Here is a 15659-nt window from a genome sequence, read left to right on the forward strand (position 1 = left end):
AAAAAATCACTTCTCCCCTCCTCGTAAACTCTTTAGCGATAGGCCCGTTACTACTACACATCAATTTGTCTTTCTATCAACTTCCAATAAATCCTTTTGCTTAATGACACAATCAAGTCCTCTCCATCAACTTGCCAAAAGAATTAAAAATTGAATTAAATTAAAAGCATTTTCCCCTGCAATAGTGATAAGCTGAATACAAGATGGATGCCAGGACCACTGCTTTCCCCCATGCACTTAGCAATCTCACTTCAATTAACCTGGTTTTCAAACTTTTGCAGTTGATAATGCATTTACTTGACCTTTCCTAAAGATTAATCGTCATTTTCTGCTAAGCAGATTATGTCATTATTATGCGCAACAGACAGACAGTAATTTTCTAAGTATTGAGACTGCCCTTTGATTTTTTTTTTCCCCTCCTTAAAAAAGGCATTTTTAGGAAACATTCAACAGTGTCACTCAAATGCTGGATCAACAGAAACTTTTACAATTAAAAAAAAAAAGAAGATGGTAATGACCCTGTGATCGCATTGCATCTGGGGGCGGGGAGAAAAAAAATTGATCAGGAACTGGATTCTTCAGAACATAAGAGATGAGAAGGGAGCGGTAGGTGGGCTGAGGGGGAGAAAACAGGGTGGGACAAATCCTGCATTTTCTAATGGTTTCTCCTCTTTCCCTAATGGCGGTCCAGTGTTGAACTCTGTAGTAAATCTGTGGGGGTTTTGCTGGGGGGTCTGAAGGCTGTCTGAAAGCCTGGGGGTGGGGAGTGGAAGCTGGAAGGATTTGAAGGAGGTGGGTAGGGATTCCAACTGGCTCTGTGCAGAGGGATCTGTGTGCTGAAGGGGGCGCTGTGGTGGGTCTGTGACGGAGCAGCACTGGGGCCGTCCATCTCTGTGAGGGCCTGAAGGGATTTTAGCCAGTGTGGAGGATTGTCATCTTGAAGAGAGTCTAAACTGTTTCCTGAAGTTGCTGGAATACCTGAGGAGAGAAAAGAAAACAAGAGGGGAAAATGGTGAGTCTGGGCAGAAAGAACCAGAAAGCCATCCAACAGAGAATTTTTAAGGTATGATTAGTTTACCCAAAAAGAAACAGAAAAATTACAGTCTTCAACTCCTTCCAAATAAGACCTTCTTAATCTCACGTTCTTTTTGATCCTCCACCCCCCAAGGATGATTCATTGTGACAGAAACCCGTGCCCCCTCTTCCACTACACAGACACCATCCCCCACTGTCCCCAAGTCCCCAGAGTTGTACGCCATCATTTCCCAATTGCGCTTCTCCTTCTCTGACAGGGATACGTACACAAGAGAGCCTTATAATAGAGAGCTTTATTTTAAAGAGTGGAGTATGTTCCTTTAAAAGGATAAATTAGATACTTTTGTACTTTGATACCTGAAAAATACACACACGTTATCAGACGTGAGCACCTCCTTGCACCCAAAGAACCAACCTAGGTGCCAAGTGCCTTATACAACGAGGCCGACAGAGTTAACCAAGACTGCAAGACCCCGGACCACGAAACCGGCCACACCACGTTTGTGGCTTGGTGAGAAGAAGCTAGTGTCGAAGAGACCTGTTTTTTGTTTGTTTTTTTTATCTCATCGGTGCTAAAAACCGAACGGATGGCAGTCAGTGGAGCTGAAGGAGTGAGAAAGTTACCTGTGATGATGGCTGGGTCTGTCCAGCTGCCAGGGCTGTCCCAACTCAGGCTGTCGGTGGTGGCAGGGTTGGACGTTGGTGCACTGTGGTTGGCGTTGGAGGGGGAGGAGGAATTGGGCAGTCCACCAAAGTTGATGTTAATGTTGGGTAGAAGTGCCCTTAGCCCGTCCTGCCATTCCTTCATATTTAAACTCTCTACAGAACTGCTGTTGTCTGGGAGATTTACCAACAAAAAAATGAAAGATAAAAAAAAAAATAAAAAGCTGACGTTAGAAACATATGTTGTTCTTTAGTGGTTAAGCGGGAGAAGAATTATTCTTTCTTTACTGAGCCTTAAGATGGGTTGTCCTAGCAAGATAAACGTGGTTAGGATTTTGCTCGTGAGCTGGGAGCCCCTGAAATCAGCGAGGAAAGACTTGCTCAAGGATCGGGAGAGGAAGCGTCTTGTCCTTCCTTACAGACACTTCACCATCTTGCGCTTGTAAATCAATAATCCGGTTTAAAGACTCCATGCTCTGGAGCACAGCTGAGTTCCAGCTACATTATGAAGTTTGAGTCAGTGAGGCGTTTAGCCGGCTGACTGATTTACGCTATCAAGCCTGCGAAGTTCAATATAGGAGCTCATTTCTGAGCCCGTTAAATGGAAGAAAAGTCATTTTATGAAGAGTAAACATAAGCCAACAGAAAAGGACAAATAATTAAGTTCTTCCTGATGATAAAACTGGTAATTCATTTCAGAGGAGAAAGGCAGGAACGAATAGGCTTTTGAATTTGAAAAGAGTGTATTTCCGTAGTCATCAAGGCCGAGCAGGCAGGGGCTGAGCTACCTTTCAGATGGGATCATTTCCAGCACAGTCTACCTACTCTGTTCCAACAGTTCTACTGAGCATTTAAAACTCCAGTCCTGGAGTGCTTACAGCTAGTTCGCTGGCTCTATTTATGAACAGTGTCATACACGACAAGACACTATCAATGTAAAAAGGCTTTTTATAAATTGTGGCTAAACTAACTGGATCTACCACCATCCAGAATCCACAAACTCTGATTGGTTGGAGGGGAAAGGGTGAAGCAGGGCTACCAGAGTAGTTGTTTTATGGGAAATAGGAATGTAGGTCAAACTATCACTGAGGTTTTTGAGAAGAGCATAGAGAATTGATTAGCAATCAGCACTGATGATGATGCGATGACGACGACGATGACGACAATGATGATGATACTCTATCAGGCAGTCTATGCTATTTGGTGAATTCAGAATTTTCTAATTCTGCTTTGCACCAATTACTGTTCTATGCCAAACGGTATCATGTTTTAGTAAGTGAAGCATTTAACCCTACTGACCTGATTTATAAAAAGAAAAAACAAGCTACAATCAAACCCAACAAAAGTCATCCCTGAATTACTAAGATGAAGAAGAGGCCATCTATGCCGTACAGACAAGGCGAGATAAGGGAAAATAAATTCTTCAAACCCACTTTCCTTTCACAGTCAGTGCAGTTTCCTAAGGCTCCTCCTTCTGTCTGCATCCTACTTTACATGTGCATTGAGTTGTACAATTCGCAAGGCCCTCTCATAGTCAATTATTTCATTTGACCCTCAAGTTGTGAGGTAGGCAGAGCAGAGAGAATTTTCTCCATTTAACAGATAAAGAAACACACTCCAGAATAATTTGCTCAAGGTCACATCATTGGTATAGCAAGGGCTTGAACCCAGACCTTATCTGAGTTGTTTTTTTAATACCACCAAGCTCTCTCTCTTGATCTACATGGTACAGACTATTAGCTGACTTTTTAACGGGCCAAATATTTAAGGGAAAACCCAGGAGCCTATAAGATCCATGACTAAAAGGAAGCAAAAAAGAAACACGGCAACATGACAGTATACCCACGGGCCATGATTAGCAGGATAGAGAAATATTTTGGCTGAAGGAACAAACTGGACTCAGCAGTCAAGTCAGGGGTTGGGAGGCTGGTTTCTGATCAACAATGCAATCATCCGACTGCATGAGACACTAACAAGATCACATTACAAAGTTCTAAAATACCCTCTATTACAGGAAGGTTTGGTGGTTATGCACGTTTGAACCTTTAAAGTGATCAAAGTGTTGGACCAAATAACTTAAAATGGTTTTCCATCAGCCAGAGACTGAACTCTAAACAAGGAAAACTTCTCAGCAAGGAAATAAAATCCCCCGATATAAAAAGATGATGTATAACTACAAGGGAAAATTCTGAGGAAGATCGATGCCATCGAACTAAGTAGCCAAAGTCAGTAAGAAGCCTATGCAGATGATTTGAGCCCCTCTTTTCCATGGAATCAAGAAGAAGAAAATACCCCATAACTTAGTAATACAATTTTCTCCCTACTTTTGCTTTATATTTAGTGAGAACTGGAACTAAGGAACCCCTAATTTTGCATTAACAGAATATTTGCATTTGTATAAAGTTTATTTGAAAATTAGTATTGCAATGAAGTCAAAAGACACTTGTGCACAGGGAGGGGATATACAGGAACTCTGCAATTTCCACTCAGTTTTGCTATAAACTTAAAACACTCTAAAAATCAAAAATTTTTTAAAAAGATGTTTCTCTGATTTTAGACTAATGAAATCAAGTCAAGAGTACGGCTGACTCTTAAACAACACAGATTTGAGCTGCATGGGTCAACTTACAGGCACATTTTTTTTTCCCGGATTAATATAGTACAGTCCTGCTAATGTATTTTCTCTTCCTTATGATTTTCTTAGTAGCATTTTCTTTTCTCTAGCTTAACTTTTTGGAAGAATACATATACAAAATATGTGTTAGTTGACTGTTTAAGTTATTGGTAAGGCATCCCGGTCAACGGAAGGCTATTAGTAGTTAAGGTTTTGGGGAGTCAAAAGTTATATGTGGGTTTTTGCTGGGCAGGGGGGGTTGGTGCCCCTAACCCCAATCTGTTTAAGGGTCAACCCTATGTTGGCCAAATAAACTCACATATGGCACATGATACAGAAACAGTGAGAAATTCAGATCATCCCACGTGAACTACGATTATAAGATACCTTGAGAAATAAATTAGCTAGGTTATAATTCTTAAAATCTTGCTAAAAAACAAAGTCATGTACCTAGACATCTTGGGACCCTGACAGAATGGATGACTGGTTTGCAGTGAAACTGCAAGTGGCATAGGGAAGTGGGACTGACATCTTTAGCTCTTGGAATGGGACCACTAATTCCAAGTAGCTTAGAACAAGAAGAGAAATGTTCTTCAGCTTCCTCCACCGTTGCTATGCCAAGCGCTGGCACAAAGGAAGGGCAAATGAAGGGAAATTAACTAAAGCCTACCTTCATCAAAATAGCTCTCTCAGTCCGGCCATACTTGCAATCACCTTCTTTACCTCCCCTTCCCCCATTGCCTCTGACTCAAATTTGTTCTGGCAACAAGGGCTTCTGGTAATCTGATCCTTGTAATACACAACAGCATGGGTTATTAACCTCAACACTACCGACATTTTGGACTACATAATTCTTTGCTCTGGAGGGGTTGTTCTATGCATTACAGGATGTCTGGTAGCATCTCTGGCCTCCACCCACCAGATGCCAGGAGCTCACACACCCCAGTTCTGACAATCAAAAATGTCTCCAGACATTGCCAAGTGACTCCTGAGGGAGCCAATATAATCTCTCGCTGAGAACCACTAACAAAAAGGAAGTCCGTTTTTTTTGTATCTAGGGCTCTGAAAAATCCCACTTGAATACATATTTCCCCTTAAGATAGTACCAGAACTTTGATCATTGGACTTAACTTGATGCAACTTCATTTCCCTTTCTTGATACAGGTCTTCATACTGGGGTGCAATTCAGAATGTACAAGTCAGTAGGCCTAATGGAAAAAATACTGGGCTGAAAATTGCAGATGGACTGTATAAGTTAGCTCTACACTGGTAATTATTACAATCTAAGGTATCTAAGTAAGTCTCTCAATATCCCAGGGCCCTATTTCATAAGTAGGAGTAATATCTGACTTAGTCTCTTGTAGGGATAAAAGGAGAGAAGAGAAAAGCAATCTGGAGTCCATTTATTATTGGATAAGCACCTAACAATTTTTTTTTATCAGTATTCAATACTGAATAGACAGTAAACTTTCCAAAAGGCCAAGGCAGAGGACCCCTCACTTAGAAACCGGCTCCGTACAGTCTTCTCCTAGGGAATGCAGGGGTAACACTCAGCATCTTCACAGAGGGACTATGTAGTTGATCCAAATAATAAGCCTTGTTACCACCAAAATATTGCAAAGACAAATAAGATATGGGAAATCTCCTTAAACTTTCCACAAGCAAAGCACAATGAAAATCAAGTTACCAAACATATTTTATGTTAGACATGATACTATTTCAATTTTTAAAGTATTTAATTATTTGTAGCATAATATATTCAGGAAGAGCTGAGTATTTTTTCCTTAAGATTTTATTTATTTATTTGACAGAGAGAGAGAAGGAAAGAGAGGACAAGCAGGGGGAGGGGCAGAGGGAAAAACAGACTCCTCACTGAGCAAGGAGCCCGATTTGGGGCTTAATCCCAGGATCCTGGGATCATGACATGAGCTGAAAGCAGTGGCTTAACTGACTGAGCCACCCAGGCATCCCAGAACTGTATATTTTTAAAGGATTGCAAATAATGTTTAAATGTTTTATAATGCTAAAAAAACCAATTTTAATTTATAATTTTCAGATATCTACAACAAAATACTATTTTCGGGTCTAAATAATTTGAGGGCAGGAAAGCAGGCCAAGTTGTTTGTAGTAGCTTTATTTTTCAGTGTAGAATTCAAAGACATGAAATTTAAAATACCTTCAAGGTGCCAGATATCACATTTATATTTGCCGCTGGGTAAGAATCATCAGTACACTTTCAGTTTCCCTGGATCAGAACACCACAGGGAAGAAATTATGTCTAAAATTCGGCCAGCTTGCCGATTACTTAATAGCCCGTCTATAACACATTGGTCACAGCACAGGAAGCAAGTTGACAAATCTGTTTTTTAGCAACAACAAAAATTTTTAAATGTATGTGTAAAAACTGCCAAAATCAAAGTCAAAGCAACTATTTACTGAAGGCGTACGGTGTACAAAGGGAACAACTTCAACTCTGTCTCCTGTTCTCAAGGAGTTTAAAATTTGGGCGGTAAGACAAAGTAAATAAAGGAAAAGTTCACCAATTAAAGTCTGAATGAGCAACAGAGGAAATGCCACCGGCTTGCATGTGATTGATAAATGAAAAGTTTAGTAAAGTTTAGTAAAAAGAGATACCAGGGAGGCACACATGTGGAAATGTCTGGGAATGGGGGGTAAAAGGACAGGAGTAATCATTCATTCACAGAGTGGTTTTACTTACTCCACGGACACCCTGAGCCTCAAACACCCACAACACTAGGTTAGTCCAGCTACTAAGTAGGATGTATAGAGGAGGACATGTTTTCTAAGCCATGGCTCGCTCCACGGTTGACCCTGACACAACATGGGCTTGAACTGCACAGGTTCATTTACGTGTGGATTTTTTCCAGTACAGCACTATGAAATGTATTTCAATTATTTATATTAAATATATCTTCTCTTTTCTTGAACTCCTGCATTGTTTAAGGGTCAACTGCATTAGAAGATAAAATTAAGCTGTATTCTGACATCAGATTTTTGACAGAAAATCCTAAAGCAGGAGCAGATGAATGGCTTACACAAGAACACACAGCATTACAGCAGCTAAGTGGGTTTCTCTCCTTTCTGTTCCTCAGATTAACTTCGATGTGTTCATCATTATGAAATGCAAAAACTTTGCTACTGATAGCAAAATTGTGGGAAAACCTGCTCTTTAGAAGTTGTCACTGGTGACAAGCTAATGAGTTTTTCCAGTCTGCATAAAAGCTTCACCTGAAAGAGTGATTTGCAAATTGGTTTCAGACTGCAAAACCATCTCAGGAACCCCTGGGGGTGAAGCTGTGGGGACAAGGCACTGGGACAGCACAGCCTCCTCCCATCCTGCTCTCATCTATGCCACACATTACGGTGCCATGGAAAACAGTACCTGCTGCTCAGTGTGAAGACAGAAGATTTGTGTGTAATGACAACACCGTGAGGTAAATCACACATAAAGGGAACCTGAAAATAAAAGGCCATTCCAAGGATTTGTTTCCTCTAATACAATCTGTACCATCCAGTCAGGGTTTTCTGTCTCCTCCTGGATGCCCTCCTCTACCTTCTTTTTGGCACCATCTCTGCAAGGTCTTTTAGCGACAAACACATATGCCTTATTAACTAAACTGACTAGATACAGCCAAATTCATAAACCAGCAATTACTCTACTTTTGTGTTTGCTAGGTAGGACGGGCCCACATATTCAGCTGTAGGCCACTCCATTCTTATCTGCAGAGGCCTCTTGAGTTTCAAGTTCAATTTCTATCAGTGCTCAAACCCTTCCCAACTGGGCAGTAGTCCCAGATATGTCTAGAAGAGTTTATTCTGCTCCTCAGTTTCTAAGCCTTGTCTAATGGTTACTCCTCAAACTTTCAGTTGGCAACCTGATCTTGTTTTCCAAAAGCTTTTATCTTCCTTGCCTTTACTGCTGTCCTTGATAGTTCAAAGTCAAAGGCTCCCTCCAGTGGCTAGGTTACTTAGTGAAACAAATCTTTCTTGGTATAAGCCGCTGTGCATTTGAAATTTAGTTCCCATTATGGTTACTCCTTGCCAGTTAAGACTGTAAAATATTTGTGCATTTTTAGGACACACAGTCATCCTGTCTCAGGCTGTACCCCTCTCTACAGCATCTCCCCTACCCCATCTCATGCTGTTATATATACGATTTCCTGTCAGTTTTGGATGGAGTGCATTTCCAACAGCACAGGATTTTAAGAAACCCTGAACTTTCTCCAAACTTCAACAACATATCTCTAAGCAACTCAAATATAAATGAATTATGTTTGTCCTTAGATGTTAAACCAAACTTTAAAGAGCATACAAAATTTCTCCAGAAATTTTGAACCAGAACTCAAAAGCAAGCTTTATTGTATTGGCATGCTGTACTTTTTAGGTTAGCCTCAGAAATAATTTCAATTTATAAACTAAAATTTGCTGGAAAAATGACTGTCTTGTGAACAAATTCTTTCAGGTTTATTAAAAAAAATGTTATTCTTCTTAAAACAAAAAGAAATGACACTCAAATTTCTAAGATTATGCTTATTATAAATCAAGACAGGCCAGTACTACAGAGCAGATTTACTGGGGCACAAAATGTTTAGGACTTAATAGATCTGAAAATAGAAATTAAACTAAGTGAAAAACCCTAAGAACCCAAGTGAAAAAAAAAAATAGTTGTGAGAAGAACTTGAAAAAAAGTAATAATAAAAAACCACCAAAATTTGTCATTACTAATAGAAGGCTGAACTGACATAAACAGGAAAAGAGAGGCCGTGAGGGTCAGCTAAATATGGCCTGGGCTTCCTGGACTCTGCCTTTACTTAGTGCTTTTTTTCCCCCTCTCTAGAATGCTTTCCTGATTTCTTCTAATTAATTTTTATTCAATCTTCCAAAAGTTGAAGTCTTTTCTTTTCCACTCAGATCATTCTAGAACAGTACTTGTGGCCCGAGACATACCCACTGGGCAGCAAACTGTTATGACCCCATTACGTTTGCTGCTCACCCTTACTCACATCTCTCAAACTCTACTGCAAGGCCTGTGAGGGTGTATCTTGTGCCTCAAGATATCTGCTGAATCAAAGATCCAGCTTGAGAAGACCTGAAAAATCACTTTCCCCTAAAAAGCCTGTTTAATTAATATTTGTATAATGCTATGAGTCAAATCATTCTTTCCAAAGACACAAAAATCTTTCTGGAAGCAGGAATCTGCTAAGTTTGAGGGGTGCCAATAGGCTTGTCTGCATGCAAACAGAGGGAAAAGAGCCACTATAATGATAATGTTTTCAATAGTGTTTGAGATGCGTGTACACTTTTTAAAATCCAATGCACCAAAATTAAATAAGGAATGCTTGAGTGATACTAAATGCTCTTCTGGTATGAACAAAGTCCTGTGGGCATAAAGAAGAAAATGAACTGTTCTGCCATTCTGCATGCAGTTTATTTAAGCGGTAACTGGAGAAGCTGATATTGAAGAGGACATGGGCATTCCATACAGAACAGAGAGTAGCAGAGGCAGCTGATCTAAAATATAGTAGATGTATTTCAAAATATAGTTTTTGTTTTTGTTTTTGCATAATATGTACCTTTTTCTTCTAGAATGTTCCTACAAGTCTGTTTTAGGGGAGAATAAGATCCTCCAATGAGAACCAGAAAAACATCCAGAGAGCTGTCTTATGAAGGATCTAAGGAAGCAGAATCTGTTTTTTAAAAATGGAAAAATACTTATGGAAAGATGTCTATATATAAAGCTATATAGACCGTGAGGAAAAAGTACACTTAAAAGTTAATGCGAAAGGTAAGTACATCTCAGAAGCATTACAGACTTGACCAGATGGGACCTGAACCAGAATACAGAAGCAACAGAGCTAAAGAACAGCAGGGGTAAAAATCAAATATAAGAAATCTATAAAATCCGAAATTGGAAGTGCAAAGGAAAGCATTCAAGTGAACACAAAACTGAGCACTATGAACAAAGCACCGTGAGGCGATCCACCCCCCCCCCGTGGGGGGGGCGCTTATTATCCACGGGAGCATATAGAAGTCACCAGAATATGGTTTCACCAAGACAAACAACAAAAGTACACAGGCATGGGGGTTGTCAACCACCCTAGATCTGAGGTCTGAATCTGCTAGAAGAAGATAAACCTAGCAAAAGTAACTTCCTGACAATCTCTCTTCCCCAAGGTGGAAACAAGAAGGGAAACTTTTATCCTGGACTTCTGACCAAAAAAGAACTGTTTGGCTGTTGCGAACTTAACAGAAGCCTAAGCGTTTGTGGCTTAATTTTAGGATTTACAGAAGCAAGAAATGGGAATGACTTAGACTGGAGCCCTTGAATGGCAGGTATCCTGGCTATTTCTGCAATTACCACAGTGCATTTCAAATACTTGTTATGTGTTAGTTTTTGTCTACTAGACTATGAGCTCCTCCAGGAAAAGGGACCTTGATTTAATCCTCTTCATGTATCGTGAACAGTTCCCAAACCTGGACCTCAACAGATATTTAATGTTTCCTAAACAAACAGCCCTGAACATCTGTTTCCAGATTTTTGGAGAAAAACAGCTTTCCAAAAAAGGTGTAAAAAAAAAAAAAAAACCCATCACCATCATCAACAAAAACAACAACAACAACAACAACAAAACTATGGTTCAGGGTGGTCCCACAGTTATAGGAGACAGTGATTCATAGACCACAGAAGATGCTAAACTATGACTTTCTAATTATGCAAGAATAAATAATTCTAACAAAGAAAAGAAACTGGGGAGAAATCTAAAGAAAGAACATTTAGAAAAGATGGATGGAGGTTAAAAAAAAACCCACAAACCTACCTGTAAGAGTGTCATAATCCTTGAGGACTAAAATCAGAACACATAATGATCTGAAGCTTGTGGACAATGCTGAAGGCAAGAAAAAGCTAAATCTGGAATAGGAGAAAATTAAGAAAAGCCACTGTGCAGCCTGGTGTCCTAATGCTAAACCCCAAGAGAAGGCAGGCCTATGCAGCTCCATCTTCATTTGACTTCCATCTTCTTTATAAAAAGAGCATGATCCTCAAACCAGAATGGACAGAGGAAGCAATGTGGAGAAGAGAGCTGTCAGTAAAGATGCAAAGACAGTAAAAGAACATCCACTCAATTTAAATGAGTTTTAAATCTTTAGGTGCAAAATGAACTCTATTCCAGGGGATTAATCCTTACAGATGAGATCACAAAACCACTTTTAAGATAAGTGCTGGAAAAGGAGAAAATGGCAGACTCTAGAAGCTACATGCTTGTAATTAGTTCTTGGGAAAATCTGAAATGGATTAGGAGCTAGATGATTTCTTCAGAAATGAGTGACAGGCTTAGCAAGGACTGCTGGCTCTATTGCTTGCATCTGGGGCATTTTTCATGGAAAATAATATGCAGCGTTTTGTCTAGAACCTTAGCTCCCTTCCATCTGAATTACACAGAAAGCTAAATTTAATTTTGAAGTGGAACAGGTAGGCATCAAGGAAGCTTCTCTTGACAATTGTTATCCATTGGAAACATCCTCTTTCTTTACACCATGGTCCTTTTCTTTCTTCTTCTACTGCCTGCCCAAACTCAAGACTTTGAAACCAGCTACTTGCCCATCCCACTGACACATCAACTCCATAAAACAAACGGAAAAGAGTGATCAATAAGAGCCAAAATATGTTTCTATAAAGAAGCAGTCATATCAAAATAATTTATTCTGTGGATGGGCTTTCTGGGATATCCTAAGTATACTGTATCTTCAATTGAGCAGGTTCTGGTAAGTCTTCTGAGGATAATCTTTTGGGATAGGATGTAAAGTGTAGCACTGGGTAACAGCAATGTTTAGATGAATTTTTACGGAACTTAAGGTACTATGTATCAGCTTAAAAGTTTCTGTGATACTATTCCATTTACAACTGCACCAAAACCAGTAAGAGATCTAGGAATAAACCTAACCAAAGAGTGAAAAATCTATACTCTGAAAACTATGAAACACTAATGAAAAGAAACTGAAGATAAAATAAAGAAATGCAAAGATATTCCATGTTCATAGACTAGAAGAACAAATATTGTTAAAATGTCTACATTACCCAAAGCAATCTACATATTTAATATGATCCCTATCAAAATACCAACAGCATTTTTCTCAGAGCTAGAACAAACACTCTTAAAATTTGTCTGGAACCACAGAAGACCCCAAATAGCCGAAGCAATCTTGAAAAAGGAGAGCAAAGATGGAGGTGTCACAATTCTGACTTCAAGTTATAATTACAAAGCTATAGGAACCAAAAAGTATGGTACTGACACAAAAATGGACACACACATCAACAGAACAGAACAGAAAACCCAGGAATGAACCCAAAATTATATGGTTAATTAATCTTTGACAAAGCTGGAAAGAATAGCCAAAGGAAAAAAGACCATCTATTCAAATGGTGTTGGGAAAACTAGACAGCAACAAACAAAAGAATGGAACTGGGCCACATTCTTATACCAAACACAAAAATAAATTCAAAATGGATTAAAGACCCCTGAAACCTGAACCCATAAAAATCCTAGAAGAGAGCACAGGCAGTAACTTCTTTGATATCAGCCATAGCAACTTCCTTTTAGATACATCTCCTGAGGCAACGGAAACAAAAGCAAAAATAAACTATTGGGACTACATCAAAATAAAAAGCTTCTGCACAGCAAAGGAAGTAATCAACAAAACAAAAAGGCAATCTACAGAATGGGAGATGATATTTGCAAGTAACAGACATTATGAAGGATTACTAACCAAAATTCATAAGGAACTTATAAAACTCAACAACCAAAAACCAAATAACCCAATTAAAAAATGGGCAGAAGACATGAACAGACATTTTTCCAAAGAAGACATACAGATGGCCAACAGACATAAGAAGCTTAACATCACTCATCATCAGGGAAATGTGAATCAGATACCACTTCACACCTGTCAGAATGGCTAAAATAAAAAACACAAGAAGAAACAACAGGTGTTGGCGAAGAGGTGGAGAAAAAGGAACCTCCTGCACAGTTGGGGGAATGCAAACTGGTATAGCCTCTGTGGAAAACAGTATCAAGTTTCCTCAAAAAGTTAAAAATAGAATTACCCTATGATCTAGCAGGCACACTGCTGAGTATTTACCCAAAGGATACATAGCGGCATTATCTACAATAGCCAAGATATGGAAGCAGCCTAAGTGTCCACTGAGTGACAAATGGGTAAAGAAGACGTGGTATAAATATAGAATGGAATATTACCCAGTCATTTAAAAAAAAGGAATAAAATCTTGCCATTTGCAAAGACATGGATGGAGCTAGAACGTTATGCTAAGTGAAATAAGTCAAAGACAAATACCATACGATTTCACTGATATGTGGAATTTAAGAAGCAAAACAAATGAGCAAAAGGAAAAAAGAAAGAGAGAGAGAGACAAAACAAGAAACAGACTCCTAACTATAGAGCACAAACTGATGGTCACCAGTAGAAGCGAGATGGGCTGGCGAGAGGAGTTAAATGGGTGATGGGGTCTAAGGAGTGCACTTGTGATGAGGACTGGGTGATGTATGGAAGTGATGAATCACTACATTGCACACTTGAAATGAATATCACACTCTATGTTAACTGGAATTTAAATAAAATTACAAAAATGAGTAAGTTTCTGTGATACTGCTTCCTTTTTCTTTGACTCCATAATTTTTATCAAGCTCAGCAAAACCTACAAAGTTAATTTAAATATGCAAATGGAGCCAATTCTAGAGATGACAGAATCCATAATTAAAATTACAGCTACTCAATTAAAAATCATTGAACTCTTCACACAAATGTTATTAATAATGTTACCAATAACATTTATCTATCTCTTTACAATCACATAGTTTGTCTTTTTCATAAGACAAACTTGTAAGATGGTGATACACAAACAGTATACCCTAACCTCATCAAATTGAAGCACGAAGAGGTATATATATTCAGATTTTTTAAAATGTATTAGGAAAGTACAGTATGAAAGAAATCTAACCAGTAATATATGTGAAAAAGGGGTCTAGTGGTATTACTCAATAGGCTTATATCTAATATGACAAATGGGTAATGGAATTTGTAAAATGGTAACATTAAGACCGGGTAAACAGATGTGCAATGTCTACACTAGCTATTGTAGGACAACAGGTAAACCTCAAGGGATACCACTCTGAGCCTCAGTCACCTACAAAATGGGGGTAATATCTACCCCACGGGATAGTTTTATAAAAGGACTCTGTAAACTGTAAAGGAATTTACAAATATACAGAATAAGAACAGTTTTAATGAAAAATAGATCTATATTCTGACCACATCAGGATTATTAAAGTGTGAGAAAAGCATTCACTGTCCAATCAAAATACATGTAGAGGAGAACTAGACTAGGCATGTAGAGAGAACTAGGATCCATGCTAATGGTAGAATGGTTGGAAGACCTAAGGAAGCTTCATCAACCTCTAGAAGTTACTAGACAAGTGGTAACTGCCTTCACATATTTCACAAGAAGTATAAATGGGAAATAGCTTTTGGTTTCACCAAAAAACCCACAAACTTTAACAATTACTAGTTGCCCTTAAAAGACTTTCTGAATTGTGTGTCTGTGCCTGTTTTAGGGAAGACGTACACACATTCACACACACGTACGTATATTCATTTATGTATTTACATATTTATTGATGGGTATCACAAATGAGAAACTAGAGGTTAAGAAGAGCATTATTAGGTGACATTCTAAAAATGGTGAGAGTGTTTTGGGGGGATGGTACTGAAGAAATAAGTAAACGTCAAGAGCTGAGGTTTCCAGAGTTCGGAGATAAAGACGACAGAAGAGAAGGTCTGATCGTGCAGTGGAGAGGGGTGTCAACGCTGAAAGCCGCAGGACAACCAAGAGGAAAGTTGTGACTCATGTTCTAAGGAATCTGAGTAAGTGGTTCCGAAGTCTAGATGCAACACAAAGCACACCCAGGTTTTGCAGCCTCCAGAAGTAATCAGATACCAATATCACTCTCTCAACCATCAGCTTTCATTGAACAAACATTTTCGGAATGTCTACTCTGTATCTTCTTTCCTAAAAGTGATGCTGTTCTGTTTGTTTTGTCTTTAGTGGTTCACTAGAGGCTGGCCACTGTGAGCAAAGCCAGTGATAGCTTTTGACTGTTCAGTGCCAATAAAATGCTTTTATGGGGTATAAGTTCCTCTTCAAGCTTGTATTCATAACCAAAGTATTTTGCTACCTATCCAGCAAATCCCTGTATGGTTATGCGTCTACTGAAATTCCTAAGATTTCTGAAGTTCACAATTTTCTAAATTA

The 15659-nt window shown here is 38.9% G+C and overlaps 1 protein-coding gene across 4 annotated transcripts in view; it reads right to left on the reverse strand.

The window, feature by feature from the left end:
• Positions 1-543: 543 nt before the first annotated feature.
• Positions 544-15659, reverse strand: part of CNOT4 (CCR4-NOT transcription complex subunit 4) — a 139142-nt gene continuing 124026 nt past the window's right edge. For 2 of the 4 annotated variants that reach the window (XM_047694158.1, XM_047694159.1), the window contains exons 11-12: positions 1660-1872; positions 544-978 (exon numbers count right to left, since the gene is read on the reverse strand). In XM_047694158.1, the coding sequence (XP_047550114.1) occupies positions 677-978; positions 1660-1872 (515 nt within the window). In that variant the 3' untranslated portion in view covers positions 544-676. The remainder of the gene's footprint in view (positions 979-1659; positions 1873-15659) is intronic. The other 2 variants (XM_047694160.1, XM_047694161.1) reach the window with 1 other exon arrangement.

The sequence above is a fragment of the Lutra lutra genome, chromosome 11 (assembly GCF_902655055.1).
Source record: "Lutra lutra chromosome 11, mLutLut1.2, whole genome shotgun sequence".
Taxonomy (NCBI): domain Eukaryota; kingdom Metazoa; phylum Chordata; class Mammalia; order Carnivora; family Mustelidae; genus Lutra; species Lutra lutra.